General features: G+C 38.9%; 1 protein-coding gene across 8 annotated transcripts in view; it reads left to right on the plus strand.

The window, feature by feature from the left end:
• Dom (domino helicase) overlaps nt 1-17,939 on the plus strand; it is a 34,847-nt gene extending 16,908 nt beyond the window's left edge. For 4 of the 8 annotated variants that reach the window (XM_071788950.1, XM_071788949.1, XM_071788953.1 and 1 more), the window contains exons 20-26: nt 21-337; nt 658-950; nt 1,257-1,629; nt 2,056-2,252; nt 2,473-2,587; nt 2,814-3,173; nt 3,337-8,735. In XM_071788950.1, the coding sequence (XP_071645051.1) occupies nt 21-337; nt 658-950; nt 1,257-1,629; nt 2,056-2,252; nt 2,473-2,587; nt 2,814-3,173; nt 3,337-6,399 (4,718 nt within the window). In that variant the 3' untranslated portion in view covers nt 6,400-8,735. Of the gene's footprint in view, nt 1-20; nt 338-657; nt 951-1,256; nt 1,630-2,055; nt 2,253-2,472; nt 2,588-2,813; nt 3,174-3,336; nt 8,736-9,957; nt 9,994-10,397; nt 10,558-10,854; nt 11,346-11,694; nt 11,980-12,158; nt 12,978-13,131; nt 13,507-13,814 lie in introns of those variants that run through there. The other 4 variants (XM_071788957.1, XM_071788955.1, XM_071788956.1 and 1 more) reach the window with 4 other exon arrangements.
• The last annotated feature ends 6,822 nt before the right edge of the window (nt 17,940-24,761 follow it).

Below are 24,761 nucleotides of genomic sequence, written 5' to 3' on the forward strand. Positions count from 1 at the left end.
AACACATTTTGTATCGACAGTTTCGTTTCCAGTCATGACATCGAGCGGACCGCGTTTAACGGTGCTGTCTAAATCGCTGATGGGTTTGTCTACGTCGGGTGCCACGACAGTAAACAAGGTCGTCAGTGGAGTAGTGACAACTCCGAGCGGCCGACCTGTCATGAGGGTACCTCCTCTGAACGTAACCGCTTCGCAATCGTCACCAAGCGGAAACAACGGCCAGCAGACAGTCAGCCAGCAACAACCACAGTCGATACGTGGTATTGTCCCCAGACAGGCTCAGAAGGAGGTCGCGAAGGCACAGAGTAAAGAACAGCCGAAATCCGAGTTTTATTTGGTAATTAAACATAGATATTAATAATTTAATCTTTTCTAAGAATAATTGAGGAATTTGATAGCATAGTTAACTCTCAAAGAACTCGCGTTAGGGCTCGTGGGTACTCGCCGCTTCTATCCTTGTTTGATGACATCAGAAACGACGAGTATCCAGGAGCCTTACTCGAACTAACTCGGTTCTTCTTTAGTTTATTCTTTCTTTTCATTTTTAACAAAAAATAAACAAAGTTTCAATTTTATCTAATGGATTTTACATCTAAATGTTAATTATTTCATTAGGTGCACTCAATTAACAGAAAATTTTAATTTATTATTTTGTAGCCGCAATTGGAAGAGGATAGGAGGCAGAGGAGACAGGCTAAATTGCATCTCTTGGCAAATATCAACGAACGAAGATGCGCGGCATGTCCGCTTTACGGTGAAGATCTGTTTATGGCTTTGAGAATCGGCAAGCCCACGACAGCCTGTCGTTGGCACAATGGTTGGGTACATTGCGCGACAAGTAAGGAGAAGATTCGTACTCGGAAAGAGTTCTTTTCGCACACGGAAGCGCTCGCGGAAGCTATCAAAAGTACGGAGCAGATTGTTGAAGAACTCAAAGAGGTTTTTGAAAGGTTAATATCTGACATAATTTATAAGTGTAATCAATATCCAGAATAATTTTACGCTAAGCCTTAACATATTTTGATATTTGGTTAATATTAAATGTTTGTTAACAAACATTTAATTAGATATTATTTTTCCTTAATTTCCAATATTAAATATTCTGGTATTTAAGCTTCAAAAATTACAATTCTATCAAAGTAGTGATTATTTGAAATTAAGCTTTTGAAAAATAAGATTCTGCTGTCTTTACCATTCAGATCGCTATCCTTTCTGGAATTGAATAAAGTTTTCCTTGTTTTTCAATATACTTGCAGATATGTAGTCTACGTGCCAGCTGTACGCGCGCCAGTACCTCGGTTCCATGTGTCTCATCCACCACCGCACAAGCTGTGGGGCGAGCAGCGTCTGTGGACCGAATTGCAGCGGCAACTGTCGCCGAAATTATCTCTATTCCATCCGATTTCGGGCCTTATGCTTACACAGTTTCCTGATCCCAGACTGATCCAGTACGATTGCGGCAAACTTCAGTCGCTGGATCGTCTATTGAGGAAGCTAAAATCTGGAAATCATCGGGTCCTGATATTCACACAGATGACCAGAATGTTGGACGTATTAGAAGCCTTTTTGAATTTTCATGGACACATATATCTGCGATTGGACGGCACCACTAGGGTGGATCAACGTCAGGTAGTTTGATGTGCCATTAACAAAATACTATAATATTACAGTTTATTGCACGAACATTAAAACTCTTAAGGGCCGTCTACAATAGCCGTAAGAGTATGCGGTAAGACATAAGCAGTAAGCTATTGACCAACCATAGTCGATTATTCTTGAATTGTAAAAATCCCATTAGTCACAAAGCTTACTGCTTACGTCTTACTTTTACGGCTATTGTAGACGGTCCTTTAAACTGTTGATCTTGTTTGAAATTTTAATAATTATTGAGAGCATATTAATTTTTGCTGAAGTTTTGAAAAGGTATACATATAACGATTAATTTTATGAGCCTAACAAGAAAAACAGAAAATTTTATATATGCAAGACACATTTTTGTTGCAAAATTAAATGGAAGATATCAATAGGTTCAATAGATCACTATTCTATGTGCAGGTTTTGATGGAAAGGTTCAACGGCGATAAACGAATATTTTGTTTTATTCTATCGACGAGATCTGGTGGTGTCGGTGTGAATCTGACGGGGGCGGACACAGTAATATTTTATGACAGCGATTGGAATCCCACAATGGATGCCCAAGCGCAAGACAGATGCCACAGAATAGGACAAACGCGGGATGTACATATCTACAGGTACACAGCGTGAATTAATAATATAAATATGATAGAAAAAAATAAATTAATAATTTTTAAAACGTAGGATATTTTATTGATAAAAACACCTAATTGTATTAATATTAAAAATAAATATTTAGAATAATTTCTGTTACATGTTGTAAAAATAGGCAGTTCGAATTAGTGTATGTAACGACAAGAGGATAATAATGAAGGATTATAATGATTTACATTTCAGATTAGTTAGTGAGAAGACTGTTGAAGAGAACATTTTGAAGAAGGCTAATCAGAAACGATTGCTAGGAGACCTTGCTATTGAAGGCGGCAATTTCACCACTGCGTACTTCAAAAGTGTAAGTGCTCGATAAGAATTTGACCTGAACGAATTATATTACTGTTTATTTCTATTAAATATTTTTTTATTTACGATACTACAAGCTTAATAAAATTTATGGTATTTACTGAAAAATAATGTTTTGATTTGCGAAGTATTGTTATCGGCGTCTTTGGCAATATATTAAGTTTCTTGAAAACGAAATATTTAGTTTACTTTTTGTGTAACAATGAGGTTATTTACAGTCCACCATTCAAGACCTGTTTAACATCGATCAAACGGAGAACGATGCATCAGCGCGTATGGCTGAAGTGCTCGAGCAAAATCGGGATCGAGAGAAGGCCTGGAGCAAGGACGTGGCAGCAGGAACGTTTCAGAGTAGTCTTTCAGGACAGCATACGGAGGAAAAAGCAGCGATGGGCGCTCTTGAGAGCGCTCTCGCCGCTGCTGAGGAAGATCTTGATGTTCAGGCTGCGAAGACCGCGAAAGCAGAAGCTGTCGCTGATCTTGCCGAGTTTGATGAGAACATTCCGCTGGAAGAAGCTGATAAAGACGATACGCAGGTCAGCAAGGCGGAACAGGAAGTTCAGAATCTGATTTCTCAGGTAGGTCAAACGTTTTTCGAAATCTCGTCGATTCGCTGGGCCAGTTACATTGCCTTCGTTTTCGTTTTTACTTTGTCTATTGTATTATTTATCTCGCATGCCGCTTGTCACGTAATCTTTAATGTTAACTCTTCGATTGATGGTTCTATAATCTTCTATCTAGCTGACACCGATCGAACGGTACGCCATGAGGTTTGTCGAGGAGTCCGAAGGTGCATTCTCCGCAGCACAACTGGCCGCAGCCGAACGGGAGCTCGAGGAGCAGAAAAAGGAGTGGGAGCTGGACCGGTTGCGGGCACTGCGCGAGGAGGAGGAGCGACGCATGCGGCTCGCTGACGACGACGAGAAGCCGCTGACATTTGGCCGCGAGGATGCGCAGAATCAGGTTAATAGCACTGCCGCTAAAGGCGGTTCCAGGCGATTAGTTAGTAAGAGGCTAATTGTACCGAGTAGAAGAAGTTTGCGTAGACGTGGCAGTAGTAGAAAGAGACGCGCGCGCGAATTGTCGTCGGAGAGCGAAAACGAAACTACTAGTACTGAATCGGACTCGGATTCGGAGTCACAGGAGGAAGACGTGGTCGAGGATAGTCTTGATGAAGAATCGAGTCACACGGAGAGTCAGAGTCAAGGGGATGAGGGCGAGGAGGAGGAAGGAGAGGGTGATGAAGGAGGAGACGGAGAAAGAGAAGAGAGCGACGAGGAGGAGGAGGCCGACGAAGGAAACGAGGACAGGAGAGCGAACAATCGCGACGATTCCGAGCGAGGTGGAGGTTTCTCGAGACGGAAAGGCCGCCTGGCGGGTTCTGGGTCGTGCAGCCGGAATCATTTCGATCTAAACAGTCCACGCACCAGATCTCGTGGGAATGTTCAGATCAATCTCTGGACTCTGGATGTAAGCCCGATCCTGCCCGGAGTAAAGCCGAATTTTCGACGGCAGCGCAAGAAATTTCATCGCGCAAAGTCCGAGGAAACCTTCTCTTCGTCAGTTGACTTGTGTCGTAAGAGAAGCATTCGGGTCAACGCGAATGCTAAGGTATCCACCAATTCCGACCAGAATCCAAAAACCGAGATCACCGAGACGGGAGCGACGGAGACTGACAAAAATTCGTCGAAGGACAAGAAAGATCCAAAGAAGGACGATCGCAATCTTGTTTCCTTGATCGATTCGAACGGAGTGGAGCAACATGTTACTGATTCTGACGCGGAGCAATCTGTCGATGATCAGGTAGATTCAACAACACCAGTTGCCAAAACGCAATCAAACCAAACGAAAACAGCGGAATCAACTGATAATGTAATGGACGGTCAAAATGTTAAAAAAGAGAAAGAGAGAAATGACGAGAAGATCACGAACGGTACTAATTTAATCACGGTCTGCTCCGTTCAGGTGACGCGGTGTTCGCATAAAATGCTATCTACGACCTACAAGAAGCTTGAACCTGAAGTAAATCATAATGAGGACGCGGAGAATCTCGACGTGAATGTCAGCGCGAGGGATTCTCGGTCTCCTCCGAGCACGGTACAGCCGGATGCATCCTTGAAGTGTCCGAAAGAGACGATGGTCAAGTCTAAGTCGGAATTCGGTGCGTCAGCCAATTCTTTGTGTAACAACGTGCGAGGGAAATCGACCGCTGCCGCGCCAAAAGAGTCGGACAGGAGCGTCGAATCACCCTCGAGTCGTTCGGTTCCCCTTTTGCGTTCTAAATCGTTGCGAAACGATAGTTCTGATGCGGTTGACGCGGCTTCTAAACCGGTTGCGATATCCCGCGTTTCTACTGTGCAGAAAAATTCTAAGACTAGTGTAAATACTGACGATGCTCATAGTAACGCGGTCGAGGATAAAGACAAGAACAATTGCGATGAAGCTAATGACGACGCCGAATCAGCGATAGACTCGGTGCAAAAGTCTGATCAGAGACTCAATTCGAAAAGCGAAAATTTAAACGCTTTGCCACAAGTAGCGGAAAAAGAAACAAGTGACACAGCATCGAATGCGCTCGACTTTTTAATGCCTTTGGCAAAAAACGAATTTAATTCAAACGAACCCAACAAATGCAAGATACGAAAAGTAGATAGCACGGTTCAGCGAGGTGTAACGACTCGCAGCTCAAAAATTCCCTCAACTGTCAATCATTTAGAAGAAAGTAACGCGCGATTGATGAACGACAAGATCGATTTAGTATCGGAGAATAAAAATAGTTTGCAAACAAAAACGGGCCAGGGAACGCGAAGAACCGACAACTCGCAGCATCCAGTTGCAGAACAGAGCAGGATCACGCGATCGGCAAGTCACTCGTGGACGCCGCCTCCACCTCCAGTTAGCGGTGACGAGACGACGACGCAAAATTCATCGAAATTAATCCCGAGACGACGACCGGATACTCCCCTTCCGCGACCGATAACGAGGTCCGTAGCGACCGTGAACTTTTCTGCGAGAGCCGACGCGGTATTGCCTGGTCGAGTCGAGAAGTGCGCGACCCGGAATTCAAAGCAGTGCCAGGACAACGGTCTGCTGGGTCCTCCGATGCCATTCAGACGTAGTAGATCGATACCACCGATGAAACCACCGGATTCGAAGGAGGGTCCGGCGAGACGCCGTCCGGACACACCCCGACCTAGCATATCGATCAGTCACAGCAATGACCAAGTATCCAGGGTAACGCGCTCGGGATTGCTCTTGAATTCCGCCCTCTCGGTGAAGTCGGCATCGTCATCATTGGCCTCTCCCGTTTCCGGGAGCGGACTTAAAACGAGCCCTAAGCACATGCGGACCCCGTCGACGAGTAGCGAAAGCGAGAACACTGCGAACACATCGCTGTCCAACGAGAAGCCTCAAAGAACGGCCAAGGTCGTGGCCATTCTCAGTCTAGACACGAGGAATAACAGCAGTAAAGCCTCATCGGGTCAATCGAAATCCAACGTCAATTGCGAGACGAAGATCCAGGATAAAGAGCTTTCCACTCGATTGTCAGACTCGCTGAAAGAACAGGAGGCCGATCACGAGGGCTGCGACTCGTCCGACGTCAAGTCCAGGAGGCTGCGTAGGGAAGCAAAGCGCGCCAGAACAGTACCGAACTCGCTGGAAGACGAGGACGGCTCTAACGATGTTAGCGATGAGGATCCGTCGCAGAAGAGACCTCGCTCTTCGCAGATCTCCTCTTCGTCCTCCTCCTCCTCCATCGCAACGACACGGTCCGAAAAGCTGAAGAGCATCACGATATCTTGAGCCACGTTGAAGTATCATTGTGGTAATCGACGACGCGAGTTATTCTATCGGGAATGCAATTGCTATTTGACCAGTCAGTCAAACATTACTGCTCTACTACTGCGTCTGCTATTCGCCTACTATACGCGTTATGCCGGGTTTATGCTTAGCATTTGTTGCGTGATACTCTTATCTCTCGATGTTTCTTTCATTAATATTCTTTCAATATGAGATAAATAAAAGTGCGCACACTCTTTAATATTTGTGCATTATTTGCATAATAACATCGAGAAGGGAAAAAGTAAAGAATTTATTTTTTTTGCATATAGATCTAGATCGAGCCCGATCAACTTGAAGCTCCGAAGCCACGACACTTTTACTTTTCCATTCACGGAGAATGGGGGAAAGGGGTTCCATTGTTGGATGAAGTTAGTCATGCCTGCTAAACTTCATCCAGCTAAACTTTCTCCAGGGGAGAAACCCCTTTCCCCCACTCTCCGTGGATGGAAAAGGAGAAGCGTCGTGGAGCTCGAAGTTGTCCAGACCTGATTTAGATGCATCTTAAATAAATTTCGTTTCTTGTATAAAGAAAAAAAACTGATTATAATGTATTGTAGAAAATATAAAAAATTTTTGGAAATAAGTAAAAATAAAATTAAAAAGTTAATTTAAAAAAAAGATAAAATTATTCTGCAATTAATGAGAGCTGCAAGAACAAAATATCCTGTTGTTCTTCTCTTTTTTTTGTCTGAAAATTTATGATAGAACTGTAAAAGTTCCTCGCATATTTTAATTTAGATCAATTTACTGATTTTTTGTTATTATTTAGATTTTTTATTTAATTATTTATCAGCTTATTTCTCATAGAGAAATTAAAAGTAAATAAAAAGTAAGCGTGAGAAATTGTTATTTAATAATTAAGTTAATAATAAATGTTGATAGAATTCTAATGAGGGATATATGAAATAAGAAGTTTCATGTGATGAGGACTAATAAACCTGGTTTTTAGAAACGCCTGTAATTAATCGCGCGTTTAATAACGCGTCTTTTGCCCGTACTTATCCTACGTTTATCGCTCAGTGGCTATTTGATTCTCCTTTCAGAATAATCGTGTACAATTTCTATGGGAGAGAAATTTTATAAGAAACATATATGAGAAAAGTTTCAGATGAACTCTAGCATTGCACGTGAGAAAAATTCCTTATGAAGAAAGTTACATTACAAATTTTAAATGTGACAGAAGGAAATTTTTGGAGGATAGTCTACGTGAAAACAATTAAAAGCGAAAAAAACGATGCTTTCCGCATGAGAAAAATGAGACAGAATAAAATAGACACGCTCGGCGTTAATGTGGGACATGAGTACGCATCCTCTTGTACATAATCACGATATAATTACGATAATGTATTTCTTCCGGGTTATACCGGATAATACACGTGTAATATTTGTAGCGTTGTAAATTGTACTCTGGCTCGCTGCCCCCTCATCTCATCTTTATTCGTTGTAAAGATATCAAGTGGATCCGTTTCTCCTGGCTGCACCTTCCACGATCTTGAATCTACCTTGTTCCCTTATTTTCCTATGCGAATTTGTTCCGTTTAAATTTAAAATGCACAGGAAGGTGCAGGCAGCAAGAGGCAGATTTTCAGTCACATATGCCTAGCGATTTATATAAACGGCGTGATGAGCGAAATGGACGAGTGTATTATATTAGAAATGAGAACCGAACTGATGTTGGTCAAGTGCGATTCTCTAGTGCGCCACACTAAATTATTCATACACATATATATCGACAGGAATTAAGAGCAAGAAACGTGATAAGAATAATATAAAGAGTATAGAACGAAGCGCATAGTTCGATCCCATTCTATTTTTCGCTATTTCAGTAATTCAATTTGAATTTTACTTGAGTCTGGAAAAGATTTGCTCTGATAATAATTTATTTGAAATAATGGACAGTTGCATGATTCGGTTAGTACTCGAAAAAGGTATCGAGGCAGCCAAAATGAGAAAAGGTTTTTAATCGTGCCGCTTCTTGAGCTACGTAATTCGAACAATGACTTGATTGTTATATTATATATACATATTATTATTATGTATATATAATATATATTATATATATGTGTGTGTATATATAATATATATTATGCATATATATATTATATATATTATTGTGTATGCATAAGGATGTCCTCGCTTCGCCCTTTTCACTTGCCTCCTCCCGCCACACACACACACACACACACACACACACACACACACACACCAGTAATAATAATTAAGTTGCGTGCCTGTATTTTGTATGATCGAGCGAGAGTTCGAAGAAGAAAAAAAAATAAACGAGATATTCCTTGCTATATCGAAATGTGTACCCTTATTTCTTGATGCGTTTCCAAGTCTGTGTCGATCAAAGGTTCAGTTCCGTTTTGGTGTCAAATCATTCTCAGCTCAATGTGCTTGTTTATATTTAATCGCGATTTAACGTGAAGAAACGACTTTTTTCTTTCGATGTCAGTTTGGTGTGGCAAGGCTATCATGACCGCACATTTTTCGAGAAGATACATGTACCTTATAGTACGCGTAAAAAAAGAAAAGAGAGAGAAAAAGAGCTCCAATAAGATTGTTCCATTAAAATGGCACCAAAACACTGCCTTTGCCATTCCAAACTTGGAGTCCGCAACAAGATATGAGCAGGCACATGAGTGAGATATGTTATACGTTACTGCGTCTATTTGTGGCATTTATATGCGTTTTCTATGTGTATCTCTCATTCCGTATATGTACATAGCATACGTAAAAGTAAATGACGCAGTAATAGATGTAAAGGAATATATCGTGAAGAACTCTTTCTCAGGATATTTTTTTTAGAATGAGAGGAACGAGAACCTTTGAGCGTCTACAGGATGCCCTATCCTTTATTTTTATGATAAATCTTTTGGCAAATTTTACGTTTTTTTAGAAGAATTTTGAGATTACTACAGCTTTTTAAGATTTGACATCAAATATATCCTAAAGATTAAAACTCGACTCAATCAATAATCTCGAAAAGTGAGATTATTTTGAGTAAATATATTTGAATTTATTTCGAAACAAAATTTATAATTTAAAATCTATTATAATTGAATAACGCGAAAAATTTCGTGACTCGATATTATATAACTAAAAGTTTTTTGAATTTATAATTTATATATTTCTTTAATCTCTTTAAAAATGAACGAAAATACAGGAGAGATTAATATTGCCCTCCTTTCTCTCTTTCTTTATTTTCATTATTTGTTGGAAGCTTATTTGTCGAGTCCGTCTTTCTGTAGTCTCGAAATTATTTATTATTATATTTTTGTTATATATATTAATATTATCGTCATATTATTAATTAATGAAATTCAGTTTTTAATCTTATTCATGATTTAAAGATAAAATTTTCACGGTGTTGGTAACACGAAAGTTAAAGCTATACTGTGTAAAAACGTGTCGATAGCACATCTTAAATTTAGCGAATACAGAGACGGACTTCATATGAGAGCGAGAATTCTCTCGTGAATTGCATGATATCTCACGTATAACTTTAACATCTTGCAGATTTGGTTGTCGGAACACACGATGGAGCAAATGCCAGTAAGTACAAAATAATACGATTTTTATTCTTTAAGTACTGAACAAATTTGCAAAAAATTAAAAGTGTATATTGTGTTACTCATTTATTTTTCATTAATTACATTCTATAATTTGCGTTATAATAATTGATATATTTTATTAATCTTTCGCTTTATTATTTATGCCGTAAAAGAATAAAAAACAATAATTTCATATGATTTTGTGACAGATGAGGTCAGTTATTCGTTATAGAAGTGCTAAATAGATGCAGCATACATTTGAGATTGAAAAAGTATATATATTATACTTCTGGAGAAAGATAAAAATGCATCTTTTCAATTAATAATGAAATGTAGCAGAGTAGTAGAGAATTAAATTGATGATCTTGTTCTTTGAAGAATATGATTAATCAAACTTTCTTCCAGATGTGGTGCCCGCCGACTCCTCCTACAACGGATAATGATGTGTATATCGATTACTCTCTCGGATTTCTGTATGAGAATATCCCTATGACAGAGGCTCAACTGCCACCGATTTACGTAAAGAAGGAACGAAACAGGAGCAGGATCGAAATCACTGATGATGGTGAGTCAGATTGTAGATGATATAAATTATTTTTGTCTTTAATAAATTAATGGCGATCGATACACATATATTTTAAAGCCAACTAAGTCATTTGCTGTCTTATAACTTGTTATGATAGTGTTAATTGTAATTGTAATAAATATGAAGAAAATGAATCTCTACGCAAATTTTAGATTCAGATATCTTAGCTTATATTTTCAACGCTTTAATCGTAGTAATGACCAAATATTAACAACTTTTCGCTACGTATGTTTGTCTTCTTTTGCTCGATTAGCTTAAACGTTGCTCTTGTCGCAGGTTGTCGACCAGCGAAGATGATGCGGCACAAAGAGGAGTCCGTGTACGCACCAAGATCGCTCTTCGATCGGCCGTCACCAGCATTGATGAAGATGCGCCGTGAAATGAAGCTGTACAAGTATCGCGCAATCGTGCGTCCACCGATGCCGGTCTTGAAGACTTCGTCACACGTCGTCAAGACCTCACCGGAACCGGATCAAGCGATGGACTGGTCAGTCCACGAGGAATGGGGTCTGTTGCATTCCATCCAGAACTACCAGAGCTTACCGCTGAACACGATGATCCTTTCGCCCGGTCACACACCCAATTGGGACATGGTTGCCGATACCATCAACAACGGCGCGCGTTTATTCAGATCACCCAAGCATTGCAGGGGAAGATACGAATCTGTAATAATGCCTAGGGAGGAGGGCAAGCTCCTGTACGACACCACGCCGAAGAAGCAGAAGAAACAGAAGGGAAGTGTTTACAAAACGCTGCCGGTCTCCGAGGTACGTAGTTCTGGTATCGACGAGCACGATAGCACTGAAATATCGGCAATATCGCATATACATTCATAATTTCTTGCAAAAATTATCTATACTGTAATCTTGTTCTGAACATTACTTGTTTATCTGTTGTAACAAAAAAAGAGTATTAAAGTAAACCCGTAATTCGTCATGGGTAGCGACTGTGTTTATACGCGACTTGAAGGGTTCTGTTCGGGGCCGCTTGTCATGGGTAGCGACTGTTGCGCGTCCCTAGCGGCCCCGAACAGAACCCTTCAAGTCGTGTATAAACACAGTCGCTACCCATGACGAATATGAATGTGTGATATTATCTTTGTTTTACTTTTTTCAGCAACAAAGTAAGAGCAGCAGATCGATGAGAACATCGCAATTACACAATCAAGACAGAAACGGCTCTTTTACGGCGATGGGCAGTCAGAGGTATGAAATCATGAAGTCCGTATCCAACAACCGAACGCCCACCGTGAAACAGCCCGTCATGAATCCAGCGATGAAAAATCCCACGAACGTCGCTGTCCTAGCCGAATACAAAGTACAGATCGATAATGCAATAACGCCGATTGAAGTTGCTACACGACGCGCCGATAGAATCGCTAAGGAGAAGCTCAATAAGGCAGTTAGTATAAGAGACAAAATTAAAATTCATTTTTGTCTATTAGATAAAAATAAATTTGATAGAAAATAATTATATTTAACACAATATTTAATTTACCTTGAATTTGACATTCGCATTCAAGAATATTTCACAGAATCAAAATTATAACCGTATTTATTCGTTGCTTTAATACATTCTAGGAGATGTTCGCTAACCGAGACTTACAGTCACAGGTTTTAACCCCGGAACAGCAACAACAGGTAGCGGCACGACTCCTGCAGCATCAGCAGCAGCAACAAGCCGCCCAACAGCAGCAACAGCTGAAGCTACAGCAGCAACAGACTCAGCAACAAGCTGGACAGCAAGCGAGCGCAAACTCTGTTGCATCCCAAATTCATCAGTTGTCCCAAGCGATTCCAACGGTAACCAACGCGAAAGTCGCTGCGACTAGCGTGAGTTTGAGCAACGTAGCAGCTACAACGGTAACAGCCACTACGGTGGTCAAGGCTCGACCTGGAGTTGGGCAAGTGGCAATGCAGGACGTGAGAACGACGTCGGCGAATATACAGCAGACCGCTCAACGAATCGCGACGGGCAGCTTGGTGTCCGCGGGTCAAACTTCCGTTAGCGCGGCGGGTGGCCAAAAGGGAAGTCTGGTAGGCGTCACGATGGCCACGACAACGTCGGGAAGCAAGACCCCAGCGGCAGTGCAGATGTACCTCAGGCAGCAGCACTTACTGCGGCAACAGCAGCTTAAAGCACTGCAGGCTCAAGCTGCCGGCGGTCAAAAAGTGTCTGTCGCGGTGTCGGCCACGGCGGCGGTGCAGCAGCGAGCAGCAGCGACTACCTTGATGAAGCAAGGTATCGGTGCCGTAGGTACTGCGGGCGCGGTGACAGGGCAGACTGCTGTGGGCAAACCGACAATGACTAGGACAATGTCCGACACTGAAATGACTGCATTGCTGAAGCGGCAAACGTTACATCAACAAACAAAGGCTGCTGCTGCTGGAGTCGCGCAGGTGAGTGTTTTAATAAGGAGGCAAGATTAAAGAAAATAATACAAATATTCACAGGTATGGAAATCTAAATTGATCAAGTTTATATCACTCATATCCTGTATGTAAAAAGAGAGAAAATTAAACACAATTTTATATCGCAAGAGTAATCGGCTAGGTGACTCTGCTGCAGGTACCCACGCCAACGGGACTCGCAACGGCGCAGTTGTTTGCTCCGGCCGGTTTGCAGGTACAGCAGGCAGGCACTTCCGCGAGTGGTACTCCGGTGGCGACGCTCGTGAAGACAGCTAACGTGGGTGTTCGCACCGCGCCCCAGCAGATACGTCAGCTCGCGCTTCATCCGCAGATCATTACGCAGAGAAAACTGCCTGCGCAGAAGGTCGCGCAACTGGCTCAAGTCACAAACAAGGCTGGCGTGCAAACGCAACTCATCGTGCAACCCACAAAATCGCTACCTACAACCATGACGGTACAGCAAATTCATCAAGTAATGAAACATGTGCAACCCTCGGCAATGCAGCAATTTACCCACGTACGTAAAGGAATAAACAGAGATTCTTTTTCAAGTTTTGCGTATTGGTCCTTACGTTAAAAAATTTCTACCAAGTTGGTTCTATTAGATTCTTCAGGCATCTATTGTGGAATTACTCGCGGACTATAACGCAATAATGATTAAAATCTGAAAAAATCAATTAAACATTTTTAGAGCTAAATTTTTATACTTTATAAAAAATCGGGACATCCACGAGAACATCCACAAGAAAGATGACTGAACGAAATTAATGAATACGCAACTAATAAATGCTTAACTGTAGAGCTTATCGATGTTACTTTATGCAGGTTTCTACGGGACAATCGGTATCTCAGGCTAGCCAAGTCGTACTGGCTAAGTCACCGTTGCAGACTCGTGTGATACCAGTAGCGCCCGCATCTTTGAAGCAAACCATTCAAGTGGTGACCGCCAGCAATTCTCAATTACGACAGACCACGCCTATCCAAGGGAAACCGATTGCTGGTGCGGTGAGACAAAGTCCTAGTTCAGGTCCTAGCCCGGGTACCGCAGTTTCCGGTTCCACCGCTGCTGCAGGTAGCAGTCCTAATGTGGGTGTCACTTCCGCCTCGAATCTGGTCTCTCCATCTGTTCTTAGTCAAGTGAGATTGCAAACCTTAACGCAGCAGACACAGCAGCAGCAGCAACAGACCCAACAGGATGCTCAACCGAAATAGCTCTTTGTCAGGATTGAATGGCGATCGTTGAAATTGTATTGGAAAATTCAGAAACCAGATTGGTTTTGCAGGTTAAAAAGCGAAAATCTTGTAGATATTACCATGCGTACGGATATCTGAAGCATAAGGACTCCCTTGGGGTTGAAGCTTGGAAGAGGAAAGGAGATTGAAAGTCTATTGTAACTGATGTGATCAACCATATGACACGATGATGGCATGATATGAGCGGTTAATGACACGGAGTACGCTCTCGTTCCTATTCTAACTGAATCTTATTTTTTCAACTATAAGTTTTTTTGTTTTTACAGTCTTTCGCACAACAATCCGGCATTTTATAGAATAAAAGTTTTATTTTATTCCAGGCACTATTTTTAATTACGGAATAACCTGAAGTCGCAGTAATGCCTCAGTTAAAACGCCACGAAATATGAAAAAAGATATGGGGATCTATTACGATTTTTGAAACGAGGTAAAAATTACAAAAGTGAGGAAATTTATTAGAGTACCTATGATTTCATTGGTCGAAACCTAGCAAATCTGTTCACTTTTGTAATTTTCACCTCGTTTCAAGAACCGTAATCAACCTCCTGAGTTTACATATATCGTGTTTTATACTGCTAAATCTGATCAATCAAGTCGCGATGGATTTTTTTTCCTTACTCCTCAGGCTTTACTCCCTTCCAAAGAAGTTCCTTAGTGCTGGTCTACCACCTTGCTTTAGAGGGTATTTAAGCTCTAAGCTGTAAGAAATTGACCAATCATAGTCGAGTATTTTCCTCATATTCCACTGTGATTGGTCAATTTCTTACGGCTTAGAGCTTAAATACTTTTTAAAGCAAGGTTGTAGACCAGCACTTACGCTCTGTCTGCAGATATTTGTATATCCATGGATATTACAATGTAAAGGATTAGAATCAGTTTAGAATATCTTTTCTTTTATAATATACGTAGAAAAAAATAAGTATGCAATATCAATCGCGATATGTGGTATTGATAACAAGAATTGATTTAAAGTAAAGTATTGATTCGAGTATTTTCGATCAACTATAACGATAAGAAAAGAAATATAGATTCAAATGTCTTGGATCGATAATTAATAAAGTAGAAAATATTAGTTCACCAAAAATAAAATATTCAAGTGTTTTGAGTCGATTACCAAACAAACAAAAATATTAATTTCCCAATTAATAATGAAATGTTTGATTGTCAATAAGGTCTTCTATCATGAAAATAATTTATTTTCTATAAACATTTAGAATATCTCAGTTTCTGATTTTCCCAATTCAGCTTCAATTCGACATTGCGAGCATTCGAATATCAGTTTTTCTCTTTTAACATTATAATCCTAGTAAGTGAAAGTAAAGTTTGACATAATAATAGCGTAACACACATTAAAGCATTCCAAGCTTTGCTGCGAGTAGCCGTAAATTTGATGGTATGATTTGCATAACGTAACGCAGCAAATGGCGTTTATTTATAACCAATGGACGAATCGGTTTCAGCGTGCTAATATCGCTAAAATCGTTATTTCATTTTTGTCTGCACAAAGAACTAATAGTTATATTTTGACAATTATGAACTCTTATGTTATATAAAAACAATGACAAAACAAATACCGAAGATCTTTAACGAAAAGCATAAGAAAATTAAAGTAAAAAAAAAAAATTTCTTAAATTATTACAAAAACATTGAGTTATTACTGTAAATTGCAAAAACGTAGGACATTATTTCAAATTTGTATCGTATAAACGCGTTCATAGCATCTTTAATTAAATTTATAAGAAGAATATTGTGTTAATTTAAAAATAACTTATGAAACATATTTATATTGCGAGGATAACAGGTTTTTTTTTAATTATCAAATGCTATATACGTTTTTTAAAAAGGATCCTGCGCGAATATTATATCCACGACTGATCATTTAAATAATCTTGTATAGGAACTATGGGTGGTTATCTAACTTTTTTTATGTGGAGTTTGTTTTTATGAATGAAAATTGTTGGTTAAGATTTCAATGTCGTTTATCCGGATTTAATAAATTAAATTCATTGTGATGATGCTTATGTCAATCATGTAGTGGGATCATTCAATTCATTAGTATATATTTGCTTTTCGTTCGTAAATGTTTCCAGGCTGTCGGATTAGGCGATTCTCTCCGCGTTAAGTATAAATATTACGATGTTAAATGTTAGAACTTGTTACAATATTTTTTTTGCGAGGGAGTACCCCAATACGATGCTTGGCGCACTGTACAGATGTATTCTTTCGTTTTCTTTTGTTTTTTCTTTTTTTTTATGAAGAAAGGAAACGGACTGTTAGCCTCAAGAAATACGCTTAACTCGTCGACAAAACTATACAAAATAACTAATACAAGTAACGCAAATGTTCAGAAGATGTCTAAAAGGCTGCCTGAGAATAACAGTAAATTAGGATACCTCTCACATGTCTAGGAGAAGCTTATCGTTTAAAAATAAGATTTATTTAAGTTTAAGTTTAAAGACTTGTAACCATTTCTACCAATGTAGATTAACTTTAATCTCGGTTTAACTTATTTTTTATCTTTTTCTATCTAATTTTCAAAACTAGAAAAGATAAATAAAGCTTCCTCTATGAGGAAACAAAAGTAAGTTAAGCCGAGATTAAAGTTAATCTGCATTGATAGAAATAGACATTAAAACGTCTTTTATACAGGTGGTCCCCTAGAGTTCATGCGTACGGAATGAAATTTTTAGAGGGATAGTAAAATAACGTACACATTCAGCGAGTAAGTCGTATATAACTCATTTATTCGTTAGATTTGAATTGTCTTTATTTAAAAACTACTGCTCGAACGTGTGTGTGTGTGTGTGTGTGTGTGTGTGTGTGTGTGTGTGTGTGTGTGTGTGTGTGTGTGTGTGTGTGTGTGTGTGTGTGCGTGCGTGTGTGTGCGTGTGCGCGCGCGCGTGCGTCGGCGTGTGCGTGCGTGTGTGTGTGTGTGTGTGTGTGTGTGTGTGTGTGTGTGTGTGTGTGTGTTTGTGTTTTGCCGAAGGAAAAGATTACTTCTTCTGACATAGAATCGCGCTATGCATTCCGCGTGCACAAATCCCCGGTCTAGGACACCTGGGTAACGATGAAAACAACAAGATGTTTTTTAAGCGTTTAACAAATCTAAAGTGCTTCTTCGACGTCTGAAAGAGACCTGGAAATATGATTAGGCATTTCGTCATTTAGACGTCTTTTGAATAGTTATGGGATTGCATCACCGTATGCATCTCTGTATTTATGGTTGACCGTAGACTATAGTAAAATTACTCGGACGATTACGCGGCGTTTACACTAGGCTTGTTATAAAGTCACATGCGATACAATACAGGGTTTTCATTCCGTTTACGTACAAGGCGAGCCGTTTGAATGTGAACCTCTGAATATCTCTTCGATTAAATAAGCGTAGCGATGCGAGAGAGAAGGGAAAAAGCGGCATTTCCTTTCACATAAGCGAGGGATACTACGATCAAGTGTTCTCGAGCGAACGCTCACCCTGTACGCTTGGTGTCGATTAAGAGAACGTCTTACGTATATCAAACAAATTTGTAGAATCGATTTTGAATGCGTTACATGAAAAATTTACCGTTTTTTTAATAACACTTTCTTTCGATTTTCTGCGACACCCTCTTACGTATGTACGATATATATGTATATATGTATGTATAATTTGTGTATCATAAGTGCTAAAATAAATCTCGTAAAGCGATGAAACAACCGATAAGGATTTATTTCTCTTTTAAGCAAAATTTTATAAATATCAACTTATTTTAAAATGTGTAGTCTTATCAAGTTTCAGATACGTGATTTCAGCTGTAGCATTTAAAATGTTGCTGTAATGAATAATTTGTCATAAATTTTTTATCATGAATATTTTTGTTTATTTTAAGGCTCCTGTAGAAAACATTCGTGTTGTCGGATCGTTTTGGATCGCTTTTCTAAGTTCACAATTTTGCCAAATGTGACGCAGTGTGTACTGTCAACGCGGAAATCAATTTGGTAATCGAACCAGCAGGAACCTTGACACTTGTTTTAAAAGAAATATTCCCTGCGCTTCGTTGCACTTTACGAATATGTCACTGCCAATAAAGACAGTAATTCTAATGAATAGAAAGAATTAACAAAAAAAAAGATTCGACTCTCGATAATGAAATCAACAAAGTGGAGTTATTGAAAGTACAATGCGGTTGTTGGTATGTGAGTTAATTGAATACTATTATCGGAATCAAGAGACACGGTAGTGTCTCGTGCCAAGTACACGCGGAGCGAGACTGACCGTGACTCTTTTACGCGACGCGACGAGTTGCGAGTACCCGAGATGTTGAGATCTCGATAACGAGTAAACGGATCAAGTTCTAAATAGGCTTGATCGATAGTTTGGGGTCCAATTAGGGGGGTTTCTCTCATAATATTCCGCTACGTGCCCTACGAGCGGAGATATTGCGACGCAAAGTCGAAATGTGAAAAATTTTATTTAAGATACTTCTTCTCCTCCTAACGCCGACGTCTCAATATTATTATGATTATTAGAGAAATGTCACTTTCACTTTTTCGACGCTGGTGGCGCAGGTATCGCCAGTTTCGATATCGCGCGCGTATTTCGAAATTAGGTCGATAGACTTATCGGTCAAGAGGAAGATTTCTATTTAGGTAAATTATGTATATATATAATATATATTGTGAGCCAAGTTTTTTTACAAGAAAAATTTATTTATTTTGTTTTAATTAAATATTTTTATTTTGTACTGTTACTTCTTTAATTCTTTGTAATTAAAATGATTCTTTGTAATATTAAAAATTTGTTAAAGAGAATTAAGAAGCTATTATCACTTGAGTTTAGAATAGGAAGACCCTTGAATAGGAATACGAAGATACCACTTGGGTTTTATTTCTTTAAAGTAGTTGCATAACAATTATCTTTCAAAGCAATATACATATTCTCTTTACAATTGGCGCAATTTAATTTAAAGATTTCACATCTTTTTTTGAAATACATGTCACTTGAGTTAAGTTAGGTAATATAATTTTGTGAAGAAGAAAATAAAGATTTCACATCTTTTTTTTTTAAATACATGTCACTTGAGTTAAGTTAGGTAATATAATTTTGTGAAGAAGAAATTAAAGATTTCACATCTTTTTTTTTAAATACATGTCACTTGAGTTAAGTTAGATATTATAATTTTGTGAAAAAGATATAAAGCTACCACTTATATAGTTAGATTTTTGAATTTACAAAATACATTGCGTGTACTTGGCATACAAACTGACGCACGTGCAAGGGGAGACATAATCATGCTCGAGGGAAACCTAACCGTGAGCTGAAGTCGTGCGCCCAGCGCGCCACAGTGACGAGACTGGCGGACCAGCCCCGGGTGCTTACTGGCGGATAAGCCCCAAACATAAGTTTCAGGTTTGATCACCTACGAAATATTAGACATCAACGATAATGAAAAAGCTACACTGGATTCGTGTTCAGCATGCATTACTCTTTATAATCACGTACCTCGAGATTTGGAGAGCAAATATTATTGCCGATATTACAATATTTCCACGCGCAGAAAATTTCACTTTCACCTTCCGAAAACACGTTTGCCCTCGTAAAAATCATAACACGGCAGGTAACCTGCCGAAACTCCGTTGGTCACATGGGTACCATAAGCAGCGTTTACAATGGGTCTGTTCGCGTTGCTTGCACTTTTTGCACTCAGCATCTTCGCTTTCTCTCTCTCCAACGGCCGAATATATATTTATCTCATTTCAAGTGCAAAAATGTTTGGGGATTTCAAGCAACGCGAACAAGCCTAATGTTAATAGCGAGTTCGCACAATATACAGGTTCTGAAATATTTGATTTGGCGGTTCAACCCCGTTGGCGGTTTAGCCCCGGTCTCCCCTACTTCATGATTCGCGACTTTAACAATTTCTCCGATCGCCACTTCGCCGGCTCCAATCAAAAGGACAGTATCGGCATGAAGAATCTGTTCGGTCTGAAGAACCCAGCCTGGAAATATCTGCGAACCAAGATCACCCCTACCCTGACGAGGGGCAAGTTAAAGCAGATGTTGCTGTTGATGCTGGAAACCGCAGAGCCCATGATGAAATATATAAAAGATCAATCGGCGAATCACGACAGCGTGAAGGTGTTGGACGCCCAAGATCTCAACTACAAATACACGACCGACCTGATCGCTTCAATCGCGCTCGGCACCAAGATAGATTCATTCTACTATCCGAACGAGTTCTCGGTCGCAGGTACTTGTTTTCGACTTAACGTATTACATATTTAAAAAATTAGCAGAAGTGAACCAAAAAAGTAAGTAGTAAAGCTAATAAAATCATTGGGGGAAAAAAAAACGATTTCGACGTTGATTAGACATCGATTCGATGGGATTCGATGGGTCATTTCTCGCTGGGAACAGTGTTCTTCATGGCCGAACTGGTGGAAGTGATCGGTACAAGGATGCTTTTCAACTCTGCCTTCGTGAGAAAAATCTTTTGGACGGCGATGGAGAACCGCGAGAGGACTGGTGAGAAACAAGGCGATTTCATCGATTCGCTGATCCAAATAAAAAACGGCAAGCAGAATCCCGTTTACAGTTAGTATGACTCTTTGCATTTTGATACTGTGAATATTACTTTCGCGATTTTAATTGTCCAAGAAAATTCATGATTTTGTTTCGACTAAACTAACTGAATTATTGACATAAAATTAGAAATCAGGTACCTATGTAATTCCATTATCGTATTTATTATTATCATATTACTAATTTTCAACATTTTCTTACAATATCTATCAATTCTCCTCTAAAAACACTTGTGATTGTTTTCGACGTTTAAATGTTCGCTATTATAATTAAAGAGATATAGACAGCGATAAATACTGAATGCTTACCGTCAGAGTTCGAAGGAGACACCATATAAAAATATTGTATACAAGCGCTCGACAGCACAAGCACAAACGTACGTATATGCGACTTACTACACGACTTATAATTACGCAGGACTTTGAACTGTCCACCGCATACGATCGACGATCACAGACAAGACTTGGCAGGCGAACAATGATCGAAGGTCGTAGAAAATAATAGAAGAATATATATACGGTTGAGTGCGCGCTATAATAGTTTACACTCTATGAAACAGGTGGCATTCTCAGCAAAAATTTGATAAATATTTACAAAATATTACTACAAATATTTATTTTTAATTACCATAAATCTATCTATATAAAATGGAATGTCTGTATGTCTGTTCTTTATACATTCTTAAATTATTCGATCAAATTTTTACCAAAAATATATAAATTAGAGGTAGAATTTTCCGGGGCGAGTGCTATAGAGTGTGTAGTTTTTCGTTACCGATCTTTTTGGGAACCGGTATTCGAAATTCTTTTAATTTTTCGGGAAATAATTGACCGAATCTTAAAGAATTGTATATAAAACAGGGGTAGAATTTCCCGGGGAGTGCTATAAACTGTATAGTTTTTTGTTACCGATTTTTTTGGGAACCGGTATCCGAAATTTTTTCAATTTTTCAGGAAATAATTGATCGAATCTTAAAGAATTGTATCTAAAACAGGGGTAGAATTTCCCGGGGAGTGCCATAAAGTGTATAATTTTTTGTTACCGATCTTTTTGGAAATTGGTTACAAAATTTTTCCAATTCTTTAGGAAATAATTAAGTGAATCTTAAAGAATTGTATTCGATGGAATTGAACTTCAGTCAATAAAAAAGTGATATTTTTCAATTTATAGCATTTTTGTTGATTGGTGTGTATGTATGTTTGCTTAACTACTCATTCGTTAGTGGCCCTTTTAAAGTTGTACATATGAAATAGGGGTAGAATTTTCCGGGAAGTGCCATCATGTGTACAGTTTTTTGTCACCAATTTTCTGAAAACCGATTTTTCTAATTTTTTTAATTTTTCGGGAAATAATTGACCGAATCGTAAAGAATTATAAATGAAACAGGGGTAGAATTTTCCAGGGAATGCTTTTACATTAATCTATTGATTTATCGATTTAGTTATAACCGATTTAACAATTTTATTAATTTTTTGAGGATGGGTTTAATTGCCACAATGTGTATTATTTTTCGATAATAATTTATTTTTTTTAAAAGCAGTTTAAAAATTTAACTAATTTTTCGAGGATATAAAGAATTCTTTGCAAATGAATATAAAGGATTCTTTGCAATTGCCTGATAAGCCATTGCCTGATAAAGGCATTTTTTTTATTAAGGATATTGAAACACAAATGAAGTCGTTTGAAGAAAAATGACTCCCGGGCGAAGCCCGGGTAACCAGCTAGTATTATATAAAATATTTATTCTTTATTTTAATAACATATTGAATAAAGTTTTTATAAGATTTTTTCTTCATATATATGAAATATGTATAAAATATTTATATAATATTTTTAAAAAATATATAGTAAAAAATATTTATAAATATTTATCATAAATAATTGTATGCTGTCTGCGTTATACCATAAATTCACCACTTCAATCATAAAGTTGCGAAACAAACATATTGTAGTTAATTTTGTGGTTTTTATTTTATTATTACTTTATTATACAATATTAAGAAGTAAAAATTGTTCCCAAGTATCTTGATGGTAAAATGTCAAAATGTCCACTTGATAAACGTTTATGAAAAAACGTTCTTTATCTTTATCTAGGACAAAAAACACTTTTTTAACTGTTTCTTTACATATCGTGTGCCTATATAATAGCCGTTCTCTCAAGGCGGTCACCCATCCTAGTACATGCAGTACCGCGACCGTGACTTCAATGATCCAGTGAACAGTGACAATCTTCTGATCCTGACGCTTCCTTATTGACTGCACTTGTCTATAACAGGTACATCTTTAAAATGTTCAAAAATCTTGTAATAATATCTTTTTGATACCCAAGTACTACGTTTACGCGAGCGTTACTTCTGTAGTAATTTACGATATATCACTCGTTTACGCGGAGTAAATTATCGTAAGTTACTACAAAATTCCGTTTACGCGAAGGAATTATCGTAAGGTACTACAAAAGTAACGCTGGCGTAAACGTAGTAAAGGAGCGCCAATGCGCGTATAACGTGCTTCCCAGCAAACAAAAAAAGATTGAAAAGAATTAAAACGGGATTGCCAGGAATTCAATTAAGGACTTTCCGAATTCCATTTTGTCCAAAAAAAGGATTGAAATAGTTTCAATACCATTGAATGCCAAACTAGGAATTAAAAATTTCCGTATTGAATTCCATTGAATTCCGTCTATTCTGACAATAAAATGAATACCATTGAATGCCAGGATAGGGATTGAAAAGTGTCCGTGTTGAACTCTGTGGCGGTACGCGCCACCAATAGTACACGCCCGCGCGGTATCTGCATTACCGGCAGTTCGCGTCGACGCCGCTAGGCGTCGCATCGCCGGGGCATCTTCTCGAGTTCAAAGTTTCGTCTCGACCGCTATGTAAAGGGACCCCCTACAGGGCCTGACAGATCTTACAAATCTCATTTTCGGGCTAATTGCCCGTCGGCAGTAGTGCGTGTAATGCCCTTAGGCATACACAAAAGCTTACCGACGAACAACGGCGCTTGGTCGCCAAACGGCGCGAGTCGCCTGCCAACCAACCAACGGCGCTTGGTACCGCCACAGATACTATAAAGTATATTAATTATATAGTAAATAAAAAATAAACGTTCATCTAAAAGCATTGAAAATTATCCTTTCCTATTTTCATAAAATTGTGTGTGTGTGGTCATTACGGGAGGAATTTAAAACAGTTTCCTAAACCATCTAATGCCATGCAATTCCATAACCTTTACGGATTCCATAGGATTGGATGGAATTGAAAATTTCTTTTTTGGATTCCATGGGATTGGACCATCTCATTTCGAATCCCATCTTCTTCTTCTTCTCTAGCCTGTTTTCATCCACTCCTGGACATAGGCCTCTTCCATTTCCTTCCATGTCTTTCTCTTCTGTGCTGTCTGCATCCACCTCTTTCCTGCATGGCGTTGGATGTCATCTCGCCATCTCGTTTATGGTTGGCCAATGCTTTTTTTGGACTCTCTTGGTCTCCATTGCATCAGGACCTTGGTCCATTTGGTGTTGCTTCTTGCAACATGTCCCGCCCATTGCCACTTTTGTCTACTTGCTCGTTCAACCACGTCGACAACTCCTGTTCTTTTCCTTATCTCTTCGTTTCGGATTTTATCCTCAGGCTGATTTTCAGCATTGCTCGCTCCATTGCCCTTTGACAGATTCTTAGTCGGTTTGCGCTGTTCGCTGTGAGAGTGATTGGACCATCTCATTTCGAATCCCATCTAATTTCATCTAATTCCGCCAAAAAAGGGATTCAAAGGTATTAAAAAATTTTAATATCTTTTAATCCTTTTGCGTTTGCTGGGTTTTAATGCGCGTACAATTGCATTGGCTTTAAAAACTACATTAATTGTGTGTTCAAAATGCGCGCATTTAAATGCGTAATTAATGCAAATTGAGCATTTGATTTATAAATAACAGGTTTTATATTATATTTACATAA

This window comes from Temnothorax longispinosus, chromosome 9 (genome assembly GCF_030848805.1).
Source record: "Temnothorax longispinosus isolate EJ_2023e chromosome 9, Tlon_JGU_v1, whole genome shotgun sequence".
Lineage (NCBI taxonomy): Eukaryota > Metazoa > Arthropoda > Insecta > Hymenoptera > Formicidae > Temnothorax > Temnothorax longispinosus.